Source organism: Daldinia decipiens, assembly GCF_022478715.1.
Source record: "Daldinia decipiens strain CBS 113046 unplaced genomic scaffold F4813scaffold_3, whole genome shotgun sequence".
NCBI classification, from domain to species: domain Eukaryota; kingdom Fungi; phylum Ascomycota; class Sordariomycetes; order Xylariales; family Hypoxylaceae; genus Daldinia; species Daldinia decipiens.
Genome location: NW_026054546.1, coordinates 1,217,266 through 1,233,569, shown reverse-complemented (window position 1 = coordinate 1,233,569; position 16,304 = coordinate 1,217,266). Strand labels below are relative to the sequence as shown.

Sequence of the window (16,304 nt, the reverse complement as noted above, 5' to 3'; positions counted from 1 at the left end):
GGAAAAAACATGTCTAGTATGAGAATACGTAGTAGACAGTTAATAGACGTGGACGAAGCCAAAGCAAACAACGATGCCCCTGGCATGAAAACGACAATCCATCGTGATCAGTGATCGCATCACGATTGGAATACCAACTAGATGCGCAAGAAGGTGGAGAAGCACGACCTTAGGGCTTGCTACTATGTACATACTAGCTTTCAAAGAGGCTCAGAACCGTTCAGGTGGGAAAGGGCCGCGAGGCCACGCCAGCATGTGGATTTCTCACGGGCCCATATCATCAAACCGATGTTACTGGGGGGCTCTTTTCTTAGCAAAGTCGAGGAAAACCACCAACTTTTCTGTACCTAACCTAGTTATGTATTATTAGTTGCTGGTAGCCAACAGTAATAAGGATAAGAATAATAATAATAGTAATAATAACAATAGTAATAATACTAATAAGACGAAGCTATATCTGCTCAACGTGGTTCGCCTTGAACGTTTATTTTTATTTTTATTCTTTTACTCCTTTTTTCTCTCTCTTGCTTTCTGTTGGCTTCAGGTCGAAGGTCAGACAAGCTTACTTTTTCATATTCCTTCGCTGCCATTCTTACGATCCTTCCGGATTGGGTAAGCAAGCTGAGTAGATCAAAACTCATAAGCTCCATTCCATTCGTCCTTGGATACGGCGGTACCTGCATTCCTTTCCCACTGCCGAGGCGATTGAAGAAAAGCCCAGTACCTCGAACGTATTTCGCCTGTCCGGTGTCAACCTACTCAATCATCATATCCGGAACGTGAACTAAGGTCCCCCGAGAGGCTTGTCAGGAAAGACGTGCTTTCTAATTGAAACGACCATAGCGACATCGATATTTGAGGGGGAGTTGAGGCTTGAGATTCAAACGGTCGAAGGCGAAAAGAAGCAACATTTAATACGAGAGAAGGAAATATAAAGAAAAAAGGGTGGATTGGGGGCTGAATAAAACAGGGACTACCTAAGATCGATCCACGCCAGGGAACCCCTTTCTCTCCCAGTACAATACCATAGAGGTTCGGAGCTGCAAATCATATTGGTTAATTCAGCCCAACGGAGCGAGCCAGACACGAATCCTGTCAGCCTGTCCGTGCCTGTCCGTGGTCCTGTCCTGTCCAACGGCAGATTCCGACCTGCTGAGTGGCATTAACCATCTTCAGGAGGGGCACAGATACAGGGTCGCCTCCCGGCTGTCTCACGTTCGTGATAGGTTGCTATACCTGCATACCTGCATACCCCTGCCCAACAACTCCAAGAAGGAAAAATAAAATAAAAAAAAGGGTTCCCAAAAGGACGGGAATACAAGGGTCGTATCTATGTAAATGTTGTGCGCATCCATTCAATACCACCTACACCAACATACGCGACAATCCCTCAGGACGCGTCCAACCGGCTCTCTGCTTTCATTCTAACTGGTCTGTCGTATAGCAAACAAGCCCCTCTCGACTCCGGCCCATTTTCTCGACCCTCTACTCCTCTATCCTCTCATCCTGTCCTATCCTTAAACCGAGACCTGAGGAACCTACAACTAATATTTTACTTTCTTCTTTTTCCTCGCCAGATCCTGGACTAGGTCACCGGTATTACCGGCCTCCACCTGGTCCCGTCATCTTTATCTCTTCCCGCTTATTCCCTCGCTTATACATAACATACACTATTACATATCAACGGCTTTAGGCCCGTCATTCGTTTGCCAAAATTCGCTTGGGTCTTTGCTTTGCTTTGCTTTTACTAGCCCGGCGAACAGATACTCTCTTTTCTCATCAAAGACGTTCTGCATTTTTCCGGGACACATCGCCTCATGTATATCCCGGTTGGCCTGCTGCATCTATTATATACTAACGACGTGCCGGTTATCGACTGACCTGACCGCTATTTTTTTTTTGTCTTGGATCATCCTGCTCTTACGCACGCAGCGGCCCGGTCCCATTACCGTCATATCGGTATTCAACTTGGGGGATCATCATCCGGGGTATTCCGCTAGTCTTCAGTTCCAACCTCATCGACGAGAGTTTTAATCTACTGAGGCCTTAACCTTGCGTTTCTGGCTCAACCTTAGCCAGTAGAATTAAGGACAAGCCTAACCTAGCTTGTTGACTTCGCTGGTGGCCTTTTGGACGGTGGTGGGCCTCGCTGCCCCTAACCGATACACCGACCTTTAGGGCGTTTACGCGCATAATTCGACTTGTCTTAGACGACCGAGAGGTGTTGGACTATCGAAATATTTCGATACAACAGGCTTGAACTCCTATATGTTAACCTACGCTTAATTCTATTCACGACATTCGCTTCAATATGGCAAGGGCTCTTGCCAGCGCTTCTCTGGGTGCCGTTGCTCTACTGGCAACGGCATCTATCTTGGCTCTTGAAGTCATCGTAGCTCAAGGGCTTTGGGGATCATCCTCCCCAGCTAAATTCGCTGCAATCGTCGCCTCAGCGCTCGAAATAATAATATTGATATTACTAATTATCCTTTTTGCTAAATGTGTTGGACGGGGAATAGGGTTTGGTAGAAGAAAGTCTAATGGGATCTGGTTCGCGTCGGGACTTATTGCAAGTGTATTGGCATCGGCTGCGTCGGTTGTGATGTTGGTTACGTTGGGAAGACCGGAGGGATTACCCGAAACGATATTACAAACGCCATGGACGAACTGGCGTATGGGAACTTCAATCGCACTTATTATTGCTTTCGTGGGACAGCTCGTTTTTATCGTCGTCTATTTTGTCGTCCACCGGTTGCCTGACTCGGAACAGGCGCTATCACTTCACACCAATGAAGATAACTCTCGACAGCTGCCGAGGCATGTAAAATCGATTCCTTACAGTCGAACAGTGCCTGCTACGAGTCAGACTACGATCGGGAAGCGGACACCGACGGATTATCCAACGCCACCGGGCTCGAGCGCTGGCAAGTCGATGGCTGAGACTATGAGTTCAATCCGCACCTCTGTTTCCCAGGCCGTACGTCCGACCGGAACTCATACTAGGTTGCTTTCCTCGGGTTCAAGAACTGGGCGCCGTCCAGCTTCTATTGACTCAACTGGTTATCGAGAGCGGGCGAGCGTGGTCGTATCGGAGGATGGCTTTGATTCTTGGGATACGTCCTCGGTCGATACCCAGAACCGGCAATTAATCGTGGAGACAAGCCCGCCCATCCGGTCAGGTAGATTTCTGGAAACCATTCCCGCGAGCCCGACAACCAGTCGAAGCCCGAGCCCTGGAAACCCTCTGGACTTCGAGCCTCCAAATAGGACCCGTAATCGTAGGAGCCGGAGTTATAGCCCGCTCCCTAGGCCGTCACAACACGAGCGTAGCATGACGCCTCAATCCATATCGGGCGAGCTACATATTCATCCGCTCTTCCGATCCGATTCTCCAGCACCACCAGCGGTTACTCCCGGAACGGTGGTTGTTGCAGCGCCCAATGCAGGACAGACTATATCAGAGAAGTCCCTCACTCGAATGCGTAGTACCAGTCTAATAGCGGGCCCAGGGCCCCTTAGCCGGCAAGGCAGTTATGACAGCTTCCGGAAGACACCGAGCCCTAATACAGATCGCCTTCGTGTAGAAGAGCTAGCTGTAGAGAGGAAAATGACGCCGCCGATTCCTGACTGGATTTTGAATGCCGGATCAACAACAAGCTTGACCGATTATCAGGCCAAGAAATAGCGGGAGCGTGAGGCATTAGAAGATACCTCAAGCACTCACTGATGGCATCCATGACTACTACTGATGATGATGAATATGACTCAGGACTCTTTATTCGAGAGACCTTGGAACGTGGAATTGGGTTTGGGGGACTTCGAAGATACCACTGTCTTTTTTTTATTTTTTTTTATAGCGCGGCGTTGAACTAACTATCTTCTTAACCTTGGAAAGGGCTTTGTTAGTCCCTCCTTATGAATGCGAGGAGATGGAAGATAGATCTCGAAGTGAGAAATGAGTAAAAATAATAAATAAACTAACAAGTGTGAAACTATCTGATACGAGTAGATTAAGTGTGATGTGCTTTAGATGGTCTTATTAATAAAATGATGTATGATATATTGAACTTATTGAGAACTTGGAGAAGACTTAACCAACTAAGACAATATAAACTAGAGTTGATGATAGAGGCATATTCATAACTCGACTTGACTTGTAACCAAATGAGTCAATAAGAAACTTCGTGATTCTTTGCACTACATATAAAATGTAGGTTGACGATTGAGGATTGAGGACTCAGGATTGTTTAGGTACCTACCTACCTACCTAGGTAGGTAACCTAACCTAGGTAAGCAGCTAAGGTAGCATCAGGCCTAGTATTTAAGCTAGCCCCACCAATTGGACCCCGCATATTTGGCGGGTAACACATCCATGGTAGGTACCTACGTTTATGTATGTAAGCAAGCATTACCTAAAATTCCAGTGTGTACCTAGGTATGTACAATACCATGTGGTAAGCATGACCAGCCGGAGGCCCAGCAGCGCTAGCCGCCGCCACTGCCCGCCGCAACACATCATAAACTGCTACCTGAAATTCAAGACTCAAATCAGACTTTCTACTCCCGTTGCTTTCCACCAAAAACCAGTTTCTTTTTTTTCTTCTCTGGTTAAATCACAAACCCTCCGAAACTCCCCTGGTTTTTAGCCACATTCCGCACCATACTAGAGGATCACCCAGGATATTTTTTCTTCGGCCAGCTCAGCCTTCCTACCCCTCTTTACCTCCCACTGCTGTTATCGTAATCCCTAGTCGCAGCTATTTTGAAGCTGCCCGCCGCCGCCACCATGAAGGTCACCTTCAAGGTAAGCATCGCATATTAATTGCAGAAGGTGTTCACGCCTGATCTGAGCTGCCATCTATCCTAAACATTATTTATAATTGAAGATGCTAATACTTTTTACTCTGTCTACAGGAGCTCTCGAACCAAAAGTTCACGCTTGACATAGAGCCTACTGATCTTGTATGTCGTCATGTTATCGCCGACCATTACTACCCCCAATCTAAACTCCGTGATTCACCACGACATATCGTATTCTAACTGGGATCAAGATTTCCACCTTGAAGCAAAGAGTTGCCGAAGAGAAAGGATGGGATGCCAAGGCTCTGAAGCTCATTTATTCTGGTACGTTCTCGCTTTCTTGTTGTATCTGTGCTATAACCGGATATATGCCCTAGGCATCTGAATGCTATGTGAATGCTAACCTGGGTATAGGCAAGATCCTCAAGGACGAAGATACAGTCGCGGCCCACAAGATTGAGGAGAAGGGCTATGTTGTTTGCATGGTGAGCAAGGTATGTTGTCGCATCTGTGCTAGATTTGGCCTATAAAGTCTTGCTAATAATTAATAGCCCAAGGCCGCCCCCGCAGCCTCTGCCGCAGCCTCTTCATCCAGTGCTCCACCCGAGACGCCCGCCCGATCCGTCGCTGCAACTCCTGCTGCCCCGGCCGCACCTACCCACTCATCTACCGCCGCCGCCGTGGTGCCGGCCACGCCGTCGCCTGCACCTGCACCTGCTGCAGCAGCTGGTAACGATGACAACTCCATGGCTATGGGCGAGGCCCGAGCTGGCGTGATCGCTAATATGGAGGCTATGGGATTCGAGCGCTCTCAGATCGAGGCTGCTTTGCGTGCCGCTTTCTACAACCCAGATCGCGCCGTCGAGTACCTCTTGAACGTAAGTGCAATGGCCCACTACGGGTTTCCCATCTGACGTGATATAGGGTATTCCGGAAACTGCTCGTCAACCAGAGCCCCAGCATGAGGCAGCTCCCGCTCAAGCAGCAACCGGCGCCGCCGCCGCCAGCCAGCCGGCCCGAGGTGAGGGCGAAGGGGGTGATGTCAACTTATTTGACCTAGCTGCGCAACAGGGTCGAGGAGGTAGCCGTGGAGGAGCTGGTGGTTCTTCCCAAGCAGCGGCTGCAGCCGCCGCCGCCGCCGCCGCTGGTGGCCAGACTCTAGGCAACCTGGACTGGCTGCGCAACAACGCTCAGTTCCAGCAGCTTAGACAGGTGGTCCAACAGCAACCCCAGATGCTCGAGCCTATCTTGCAGCAACTCGGTGCCGGAAACCCTCAGCTTGCGCAACTGATCTCTTCGAACCCCGAACAGTTCCTGAACCTGTTGGGTGAAGCTGGCGATGACGATGCACCTCTGCCTCCTGGCGCCCAGACCATTTCCGTCACGGAGGAAGAGCGCGATGCCATCGAGAGAGTATGTAGTTACCCTATGAGTGTACATGCCATGTGGAAAGCTAATTTAAGCCCAGCTATGCCGATTGGGTTTCGACCGAGACGCAGCGATTCAGGCTTATTTCGCCTGTGATAAGAACGAGGAGCTGGCCGCAAATTTCTTGTTCGACCAGCCCGAAGACGATGAACCTCCTCAGAATTGATCGACATACTCGCTTTACTATGTCATCTTCGTCTCACGCTCTTACGCTCCCTCACGATATCCGGTGTGGCGCCTCACTCCTGCGCCATCACACCATCCCCTCTGTTAATGGCTATTATTTACTCTCCATAATGCTTTGTTCTGTCGGGAGGAGGCACTCTAAAAGACTCTATTAACGTACACGGCCATGGGTCTCAGGAATTTTCCCACCCCCCGAACTACCCAATCCTGAAATACGCACTTTCGGGCCGAGACATCCCAGTTTAGTGGACGGCGAGTTCTCCGTTCCGCGAGGAAGATGAAGAGGAAAACGATGGTTGGATGAACCAAGCTTGTAACTTAGTTCATAATTCTACATACTGATTTCCCAGAATCTGCCTCTTTGCGTTTGCGCTGTATGGCTACCTGTTTTCTCCTTTGACGAAGTGAAACGATACATTGCACTTGCAACGTAATTAAGATGTAATATGAATTCCTCATTGTGCAACTAATTGCAACGGATGCTTCATGCTAGCCATCGCTGCCTTCAAATCTGCTATGTGATCATAAACATATCTAACTAGCCCCAAAGAGGCTGTAGTAAATGTAAGTGAAGAAGTGAAAGAGAAAAATACAAGCCAAGCTAAAGCCGTAGAGCATGTCTTCGTCGATGCTACCAACACCATTGGAGACCGCCTTGCTCCTCCCCCCCCTTTTTTTGTAGTCCGTTACGCCAATATTCTGTAAATCATCTTCAACCTTCGACCCTTGACCTTTGAATTTCAACAAGATCGCGAGCCTGACTGGCTCGTGTAAGCAAGCAACCAAGCAAGCTAAGGAAATGGGGTATCAAAAACAAGCTTGCGGGTGTTGCTACTTCGGGCCAGTTACTCATCCATACACACACCCCTTTAACCCTCAACCACCACCTCCTCTGTGACTGCATATGGGTTATCTCCCCCTGTGTTTCCCTGTCCCCCCCGGCCGTTATCTTGCTGCTTCTCTCCATTCTGCTGCCGTCCCTGTCCCTGTCCCTGTCCCTGCACCCCAACCTCATCGTCGTCATCAATCAACCCTGCCGCACGTCTCTCGTCTCTCAGTCGTCTAATATCTTCATCGTGCTCGCGGACGAGTTCGGCGTGTTCGGCAAGAATGGCGTCGCTCTCGCGCCACTCGGGCTGGTGGGCCTTGTATTCCTCTATATCAATGCCGACGCGCTTCTCGCCGCGGACCATGACAGCGGCGTTGATGCGGCGCGGGCGTTGGGTCTCTTCGCGGTTGAATTTGAGCTTGACGGCGCGTCTGGTTTTGCCCGGGAACATGCTTGCGATTGTCTCGAAGTCAGTACCGAACATGCTTAAGAGGCGGTAGAAGCGTTCCTGGGAAGGTGTTAGTGCTATTTCTTTTTCTTGTATAAAGGAAAAGGGGCAGTGGCTTACGGTATCCTCGTCAGTCCAATGATTCGCGCCTGTTCTGCGGCTCTCACGTCGAAACGAGGCCGAGGTAGTCAAGTGGGAGAATTCGTCTTCTTCGACGGTCTCGAGGGACGACATGTCTCGGTGCGCTGCATGTCGGTCTACCACGAGCGACTCTTGATTAATTATGATCTGACCGTCTACGACTTCGTAGCCGACGGACTGTGCGCCTGCATCGACTGAAGCTCCCAAATTTCTAGCTCGGGCAATTGCTGACTCTCTTCCATTCTCTTCGCCTTCCGCAGGGGTGCTGGCACGAGAGGCCTCTTCTCCGTCGGGAGAAATTCCCATAAGCTGTTTCTGCTTAGCTAGTCTCTTCTGGCGAAATTTTTCACGTGCTTGTCGCGCGCGTTCCTCTATAGCCTCTGCATGCTTGAATTTTTTGCCGATTCCCAGATCCTTAGTCAAATCTGCCATTTTCATCGTACTGTGGTTAATTACTTGACTTTCGGGGTCCTCGGGAGTAGATGAACGTCTGCGACGTCTATATGTCCTTTTGACTGGGGGTGCCCCTTCCGCTCCTTCTGCTGTCGTTGCTTCATTGCCCTCGGCGGGGGGGTTCTTGTGAGGACGTCTCTTCTTTGGCGCGGGGCCTTCTGCGGCAGTATCATCACCTGTAGCAGTCTTGCGCTTGCGATACACCCTTTTCTGCTTCGGGGCAGTAGCAACAGGTTCATCAGCCGGGGCGGAGACGGCAATCGTGTCGGAAACGGGGGCAGGAGATGGAGGCGCGGTGGGCGGTGCGAGTCGACTCTGTACGGAAGCGGACGGGTGTGGTATTGGTGTAAGTGTCGTAGCAGCAGGTTGCGAGCCAATAGAAGCTGATGTGTTAGGCGTAGGTTTGTCTAGACCAGTAGTCGCCAGAGTTCCTGACGCTGAGATTTCTGGTGCTGGCGTCGGTTGTGTTAGTCGGTTGGTAGGAGGCGAGATCGAAATCGAAGGCGACTGTTGTAGAGGCTCATCTGCGGTCGGGGCTGGCGTCGGTACCGTTTCTCTGGCAGTAACTCTCTCAGTAGGTGCTGGTGTTGGCACTGATGGTACTTCGACACCTGCGGAAGAAGCTGTCGAGGGCGGAGTTGATTTAGACGTAGCAGATACTGCGGGATCCTGTCGAGTTGGAGGGGTTGGCTGCTCCGAGTCAACGTGCGTTGTCTCTCTGGGAGTTTCTTTCGGATTTTCCTTTGGTGGTTCTGCTTGACCAGATGACTCAACTGAGGGAGTGGGAGGAACGGTAGGCGCAGGTGTTGATGTTTGAGAGGGAACCTCGGTAGTAGAAGCTCTCGTAGTGCTAGCAGATGCAGATGCGGGAAGTGCTTGCGATGACGAGGGAGCACCGCCTGGTCGACGAGGAGCGATCTTTGGCTTGAAGGACAAGCCTCCGGTCTTCTTCAGCATAGAACTCATGGCTGCTGATGCCTACGGTTACTATGCCTGATATATTATCTTGCGCATTGCCTTGTCGATAATTTTCGAACACCCCTCCTTGATGGCAGAATTGGCAATTCTAATTGGTGACTCGGATAGGTGTGTGCCTTGTCGAAGTTGTTCAGATGCAAAAGGAATCAAGTTGTATTTGATTAAGTGATTGAGAAAGAGAAATACTTGGGTGGGGTTGGTGGGATAATAACTGTAGGCCGGGATTGGATATGGAATTGACTGTACCTTTTCTTTAGTGGATTAGGTTAGGTAGTGGACCTAGGTAGGTAACCTAGGTAGGTAGGTAGGTAGGTAGGTAGGTACGTTCAACTGGAAGGAAGAGACGCGCATGCACACGGGCCACCGCTTTACCGGTAGGCGTTCTGAATCTGTAGGCCTGTTTGACTGTTATCAAGACCTAACCTAGCAACCTATTGACCGTGTTGACTGGGAAGGCACGCTCTTGCCTGTCCCAATCCAGATTAGTGGCCTTCCTGTGGCTTTTCTCGATTTCGACTTCGATTTTTCGTTCTACAACTCCTGGAGCCCAGGCTCACTCTTCCTCCCATTACTTTTCCACCCATTTCCTTGACGACAGTTTGCATCTATCGGCGCGAAAGGCACGCTTTTCTCTAGCTACCTCTGGGTCAGCATACAAATTTTCAACCCGGGGAGGCACTTGTACTATTTATTTTTTGAGCCCTCTCAAGACTACTTCGCCATCCATTTTATTGCAACTCCTCCTTTTCGCCGATCCGTTCGCTTTCTCGTTTCCCGCCTCTCGTTTGTTTCTTACGCCTTCTACAACTAGATTTTTCTATCCCATTCAATCTATTCATTCTGATGCCTCTGTCCACTTCGCCTACAACTGCGCCTCTATCGACTCGCATCAAGATGGAGGACCGTAAGCGTCCTGCTATGAGCAGCGCTGATGACATGGCCCCTCCTAGTAAACGACAGGCCGTTAACGGCGGTAGTAAATCTAAAGACGATACCGACGCGAAGGATGAAGCCTGGATCGAGGTAAGTCTCGCAGTCGCGACTTATTCCCCTTGAAACAATACCGCCTACCGAAACACGGCTTCCAACTTCTTATCGTCGCTATTATCAGGCGATTTCACCCTAGCACGAGACCTTCGTAGCCTTTGTTTCAAGTCGTCATCAGAATATTCTACTCACCATTTCAGTACTGATGCGCGGCTCTGCTGTCATCAGCATTCAATCCTACTACCACCCCATGCTCTAATATCCTCTCGCTCTTTATTATGCAACCTGATCCGAGTTGCTCGTCATCACGTATACTCGCGCCACCCAACATGATACATATAAGGGAAATGGAGTCGCTGACAGATATGGATTGGCTAGGACTATCAAAAAGATGCTATCTACCGACAAATGCTCGAGTATAAGCGCGAGAAGAATACCCTTGAGACTCAACTGGGCGAGGTCAAGAAGCGATCAACACACCATGACGACCACATCCGAATAGTTGATAACTGGTGGATACAGGTATGTCTGATTTATCGAAGGCGAGCTTGATAATAAATACTAAGCCCGATGACAGCTACTCCAGGAGGTAGAGTTGCTAGTTGAAGGAAATGTGCCTTTCCAGCAAGGATCTGATAGTGAGAAAGCCCTCCTTTACCTTAATATTCTAAATCCGCGATGCTAAGACCATATATAGGCCAACCGTTTCCCACACATACCCAATTCAAAGACCTGGAAGAGTTCGAGTCACACTTAAGCGAGAAGACTTCAACTATCAAGAAGATGGTTGAGGCGATACTTGGCCGTCTTAATGGGACTCGTGGCAAGGTAGCTCCTGACATCACAGACTTAGAGAAGAAGGTCAATGCGCTCCTATCCCAGCAGAAAGAGTTCCTCGTTAAACTCGATCGTCTGTCTGCCGAAAAAGAAAGCCTTTCTGAGCAACTGAATATCGCGACACTCCGATATATGAAGGCTGAGAGAAGGCTCGACCGGGCTAAAAGTGCTCAAGTACAGAAGCTTGAGCAACAGGCACTAAATCACGTATCTACTCGGCCCGTGGGCGTGGACCAAGAGAACGGCTTGTCTCCCGATGAGAGTAATACGAACAGCGAGGCATTGCAGTTAGCTCTTCGCGAAGCCAAGGCTGTTGCAGAACGGCAAAAGGAGCAGCTAGAATCCGCGTTGGCCCAAAATAAGAGCCTCCAAGAAGAGCTTACTTCTGTACAGACCCGGCTAACGAACTTAACCGACGAGGACTACTCTCGTACCGAAGTCTTCAAGGTGTTCAAGAGCCAAATGGAAGATCTTCTCCGCAAGGTTAACAGTTTGGAAGCAGACAACAAGAGTCTCAGAGCGGCGGCCGAAAAATTGGAAGCCGAGCGCGAGTCTAGCCGCCGAAAGGTCGAGAGCGAAGCGCAGGCACTAATTGCAGAACTTGAGGATCAGCTTCAGCAAGCAGACACCACCCTCGCACGGGTGAGATCTGCGCGAGACGAGCTTCACGCGGACGTTACGATGCTTAGGGCGAGCAAAGAGCAAGATAAAACGGCCTTGGAACACATGAAGGAGCTGGTTAGTGCTGAAGAGGACCGAATCGCCACCCTCGAGTCGGAATTGCAAAGGTTACAACCCAGCGAGGATGTAGACATGACACAACGGCCGGAAATAGACGCGCTCTCACCCGAGGAACTACGAGAGAAGTACAAGAAACTATTAAAGGACTATAATTCAATTGAAAGCGAGTTACCAGGGATGACGCACGCAGTTAAAAAGTTCCAGGCTCTTGCTCATAAAAAGGTTATGGATCAAGCGGCTATGGAAGAGCGGGTAGCTTTGGCTATCGCTGAGAAGAGCAAAGCGGATCAAAAGTACTTCACGGCGCGAAAGGATGGCGACCTGAAGTTCGAAGCGATCCAGAAGCTACGTACCCAGAACGGCAAGAGTACGGAAATCATCTCGCAACTGAAAGAGGTGGAGGCCCATAACCGAACACTCGTAACGAACTTAGATAAACAACTTGCCGATCTGAAGCAGACGAATGCTTCGGTCATGGCTGAGAATAGGAAGCTTGAGACGTCGAGCACCGAGATGTCGCGACGCTTCGACGCACTGAAGCAGCAAGCTACCGAGTTAGCGAATTTGGCAAAGTCGAAAGATTCAACCACTGCAGTCGCTAAAGAGCGAGCTGCCACTTTGGAATCCGACGTAGAGAAGCTGAAGGTGCGCCTCGAGTCCGTATCGAAGGATCGTGACAAGTGGAAGGTCAAGTGCTTGAGTAACTCTTCAGAGGAAGAGGAAATGCTAAGAGTGAGTACAATGTCCTACGATCAAGGGTATCTCCGGTTTCTAACGATTTCACCAGAGCATGGCAACGTGTTCTATCTGCAAGAAGGATTTCAAGAACACAGTTTTACGAACTTGCGGACACATTTTTTGCAGAGGATGCATTGACGATAGAATCTCTAACCGAATGCGAAAGTGCCCCGCTTGTAGTAAAGCCTTCGACAAGTCAGACGCGATGACCGTCCACCTATAGTAGAAATTCATGAAAGCTCCGGGGCCATGAACGGGGGCGCATTGTAAAGTATCATTAAGAGGAAACGGCGTTGTTACGTGTAAGAGTTGATGTACATACTACTATTATTTGCAGACGTGAGTTCTGCCTTGAGAGAGCTGAAGAGAGCAGTCTCGGTTTCAGTTCTGCAGAAGTTTATTAGGTGTTTCGAGGATTCGAACCCAACCTGTTTTGCCAGTGAAAGATGAGGCTTTAGTTTGCGTCTGCACAAGGGGTTGGTGGCTCATCGAGTGAAATAGCTTCACCACTCACGTTTCGCAACGAGCTACAGCACTGGATAGCGAGTGCAAACAAATAGAAGACTTAACAAGTTACTTGATAATGAGGAAAGCCCATATTTGATAAATGATCTCGTGACTAGTCGTGTCCTTCGTCTACTATCTTCGGCTTGTTGAACCAAATCCTGTACCTTCATATCTAGCAGAGGATGTCGACTGTGATGAGCTAGACGGACCTGCCCTTGACTCGTAACTAGAACTCTGTCCGGACCGTCGATTGCCAGCCGCATATCCTGCTGCAGCCCCAGTTGCAGCCCCAGTCCAGAATCCAGGCCGCCAACCTTGGTTCCCTGTCGTAGATGAATACTTGGGCCCCGGATAAGGCGGCGGCGGGTCATTCCAGTCGTCACCACCTCCGCCGGGTCCGAAGCCGGGATCAAATCCGCCGCCGCCGCCGCCTCCCCAGCGGTTATCCCTCGGTCTCCGCGGCGCATTAGGAGCGTTCCGAGCGTTCACGCAGGCGGAATAAATCATAATCATACAGACGAGGGCAAACACGACGCCAAACAGGGCGGCAGCGATCTTCTCCGACATTGTCTTCTTCTCGGCCCCCCCCGTCTTGGCGATATCCGGGAACTTGGCCTCGCCGGTGTCGGTCAGGAGTAAGCGGTACTCGACGCCGCAGCTGCCCTTCAGCACGTACGGGTCGTCGGGAGACGAGTAGCCCTCGCAGAGGACGTCGGTGCTGCCGAGCTTGAGCTCGGGGGGCAGCGAGGCCGTGCACGACCATTGGATGTCTTGGGCGTCGTAGCCCGAGCCCTGGTTCGCGCAGCGCATCACGTCGATCTCGTGGAGACGGCATATGGCGGGGGGCGAGACGCAGCGCAGCTGCGGGACGGCGGACACGCGCCTGTGTTTGGTCTGGGCGCCGCCGCCGCGGAGGGTTAGGGATTGTACGTCTGAGAGGAGGATGGCGTTTTGAGGCTTGGCTGCGGCGGCGGCGGCGGGGGGGTGGAGGGATAGAGAGGTCCAGAGGAGGAGGAGGAGGGATGGGGGTAGGGATGGGGTGAGATGCATTGCGGCTAGCTGGAGATAACGATTCGGCAATGAGGTTGCATGGGGTGGAATTATACCCGTTCGAACTCAGACCATGGGTATTTCGATCAACGATATAAAGTAATAGAAGCTGTATGTTTCACCGCGAAACTGGAAGAATCCTAAAGTGGTTGATTATTGATCTTTGATCTCTGTCTTTTTCCCTCTTCTTAGAGACACAAGGGCTTTGTCTTCCTGTTCCTAGACGTGTTTTCGTCGAGTAGCTCGAAAGGACACCTGGCCGCTCAATATCAACTCATTTTAGTTTTAGTTAACTATTCGATGTTGGTGTTGGTTTGCGGCGTTGTGCAAGGCTGAAATGACGGAAGTGGGGCGCTTGGGGCAATATTAGGCGTTCATAATCTTATATGTACTTGTGCATAATAATGTTAACTACCTAAAGATTATACAAAGTACACGTACATGTATCCATTTGCCTAAAGTACTAAGCATATGTACCGGGAATTACCTGGGTAGTTCCATGTCGCCTCGTGCTACTTGCCTTGCTTGAGATGTAGCCTGTTAGAGGACTTAAATCTTCAGCCGCAACTTTAGGTATATTCGAGTTACATAACCTTTTCATATATTTTAAAATGTATTGAACGGCCCGTCGCCCGCCCAGAGTCAATTGGTTCCAGTCTCTTGTCTCGTTTTCGGGTTGCTTTCTCACCTCAACAGAATCATGCATAAATAAAGTCGGTTTTGTCATGGTATTAATTACGTGTCGCGTTATGTATTTGTCTCATGGAGGAATATCGTTGGTAAGTCTCGAATCATAAAAATCTCTAATGAAATCCGGACTCTGGGTGTGCCGACGCCGATGGCATAGAGCGTCCCAGGCTCGCTTACGACACATGGCTATGGGTCCCAGCAACATAAGCTTCTATCCCCTGTGTTATATATTTGGCGCATCTCGGCGATGATCCCCAAGAGGAATACGGTCATATACGGGTTGGTTGGTCTTTATATCGGTATGGTAAGATGAGAATACTAACGAGATCAAGAAAGCGAAAGACCCTTCTTATCTCGGTGTATATATACCAGCTGCGGGCCCGAGCAGCGGTCTCTAATAATAAAAATAAGCTTCTAGGCCGCCAGAGCGAATCCAGAGCGCACTCAACCGTCCACTAGTTTCATGCGCAAAATGCCTCTAAACTAAGTGCCGAAGTCAAGCATTACTACTACGTACATAATCCGGATGTACATGTACCGGGATTCCCTAGAAATCCGAGGTCCGAGCCCCGTGCTGTTGTTTTGCTGAAGAGAAATCATCTTAGCCATCTGATAATCTTATAGGTTATCGATCTCGCTTTGTAAAGGAAAAAGCGGGCTTGTTGGCTATTGGTGTATCTTATTCTTGCTCATGCGGGTGTAGTACAAGTAAGCAGTCGTAATACATACATAGTCATATCATCATAGCGTTGCAGGAGATCGTAGGCACTACCAACGAACGGTATGACTCTTCGGTATGATTCTGCGGGTAATGCAATCGGTATCTATAGCCGATAATATAACTGCTTTAGGTAGGTATAATAACTTTTTGTGCAAGATCTTAATACGCACATCTTATTGGCATGCCTTTTTAAACATTTGTCGTTCCAGATCGCATATAATACATAGGTGTGCTATGTATCAATTAGATCTATGTATGCAATTACATACCTAGTTCGTCGATCTTCAGCAAGCACTTGGGATGTAGGGGTGCCCCGCCGCTAGTAGCTAGTGTACAATTAGCGGCTATCCTTTAATATGTAAAGCCCAACATACCTAAGAATGAAATCTCGTGTAATGGTGGATCGGAGCCTTTATATTCGAACCGGGATTTCAGAGATGACATTTTTCGTTGGCCCCATTTAAACTTCAACGTGGTTTCATAATCGAATCCCGTTGTGAGATTAAATATTAATATTAGCAGGAAGTCGAATAGTTAGTTAGCTGCTACTATTTTGGCTACGCAGCGAAGCTTCGTGTCACTAGCCTTTATAGTAGCTCCTTAGTCCAATAGGTATACCAATTTTATACTAATTTTCGCATACATCATAGATGTAAGTGTACCTTAGCTGTTTGTATGGAGAAAAACTTATAAGACAATGAATCAACCGAAAGCTTAAAAGGGACGGATCGATAAAGCTAATCAAATATTATCGAAGGTAGGAGCACATG

The 16,304-nt window shown here is 49.3% G+C and overlaps 5 protein-coding genes across 5 annotated transcripts; 3 read left to right on the top strand and 2 right to left on the bottom strand.

The window, feature by feature from the left end:
* Positions 1–2,311: 2,311 nt before the first annotated feature.
* On the top strand, positions 2,312–3,685 carry F4813DRAFT_385576 (uncharacterized protein; the record flags this gene model as incomplete). Its single annotated transcript, XM_049246274.1, has 1 exon — positions 2,312–3,685. One exon carries the CDS (start codon positions 2,312–2,314, stop codon positions 3,683–3,685), a length of 1,374 nt encoding a protein of 457 aa, XP_049103871.1.
* Positions 3,686–4,786: 1,101 nt separating this feature from the next.
* Positions 4,787–6,719, top strand: F4813DRAFT_398376 (UV excision repair protein Rad23; the record flags this gene model as incomplete). The annotated part of the gene is made up of 7 exons (XM_049248042.1): positions 4,787–4,804; positions 4,915–4,962; positions 5,052–5,124; positions 5,215–5,294; positions 5,352–5,678; positions 5,725–6,213; positions 6,269–6,719. 7 exons carry the CDS (start codon positions 4,787–4,789, stop codon positions 6,392–6,394), a joined length of 1,161 nt encoding a protein of 386 aa, XP_049103870.1. The 3' UTR covers positions 6,395–6,719.
* A 451-nt stretch (positions 6,720–7,170) lies between these two features.
* F4813DRAFT_176344 (uncharacterized protein) lies at positions 7,171–9,460 on the bottom strand. The gene is made up of 2 exons (XM_049239261.1): positions 7,812–9,460; positions 7,171–7,751 (listed from the first exon to the last, which is right to left on the bottom strand). Exons 1-2 carry the CDS (start codon positions 9,249–9,251, stop codon positions 7,284–7,286), a joined length of 1,908 nt encoding a protein of 635 aa, XP_049103869.1. The 5' UTR covers positions 9,252–9,460; the 3' UTR covers positions 7,171–7,283.
* Positions 9,461–10,301: 841 nt separating this feature from the next.
* F4813DRAFT_176233 (E3 ubiquitin-protein ligase BRE1) lies at positions 10,302–12,997 on the top strand. The gene is made up of 4 exons (XM_049239259.1): positions 10,302–10,772; positions 10,828–10,888; positions 10,948–12,560; positions 12,616–12,997. Exons 1-4 carry the CDS (start codon positions 10,659–10,661, stop codon positions 12,787–12,789), a joined length of 1,962 nt encoding a protein of 653 aa, XP_049103868.1. The 5' UTR covers positions 10,302–10,658; the 3' UTR covers positions 12,790–12,997.
* Positions 12,955–14,597, bottom strand: F4813DRAFT_176278 (uncharacterized protein). Its single transcript, XM_049239260.1, has 2 exons — positions 14,565–14,597; positions 12,955–14,378 (listed from the first exon to the last, which is right to left on the bottom strand). The coding sequence occupies exon 2, from the start codon at positions 14,121–14,123 to the stop codon at positions 13,206–13,208; it is 918 nt and encodes a 305-aa protein (XP_049103867.1). The 5' UTR covers positions 14,124–14,378; positions 14,565–14,597; the 3' UTR covers positions 12,955–13,205.
* Between the last annotated feature and the right edge of the window lie 1,707 nt (positions 14,598–16,304).

Excerpts from the sequence above, each read along its gene's own strand:
- F4813DRAFT_176344 (XM_049239261.1), bottom strand. The coding sequence starts at position 9,251 with ATGAGTTCTATGCTGAAGAAGACCGGAGGCTTGTCCTTCAAGCCAAAG. Across the intron at positions 7,752-7,811 it reads ATTGGACTGACGAGGATACC|GAACGCTTCTACCGCCTCTT; the intron begins GTAAGCCACTGC and ends ACACCTTCCCAG.
- F4813DRAFT_176233 (XM_049239259.1), top strand. The coding sequence starts at position 10,659 with ATGCTCGAGTATAAGCGCGAGAAGAATACCCTTGAGACTCAACTGGGC. Across the intron at positions 10,773-10,827 it reads TTGATAACTGGTGGATACAG|CTACTCCAGGAGGTAGAGTT; the intron begins GTATGTCTGATT and ends GCCCGATGACAG. Across the intron at positions 10,889-10,947 it reads TTTCCAGCAAGGATCTGATA|GCCAACCGTTTCCCACACAT; the intron begins GTGAGAAAGCCC and ends GACCATATATAG.
- F4813DRAFT_176278 (XM_049239260.1), bottom strand. The coding sequence starts at position 14,123 with ATGCATCTCACCCCATCCCTACCCCCATCCCTCCTCCTCCTCCTCTGG.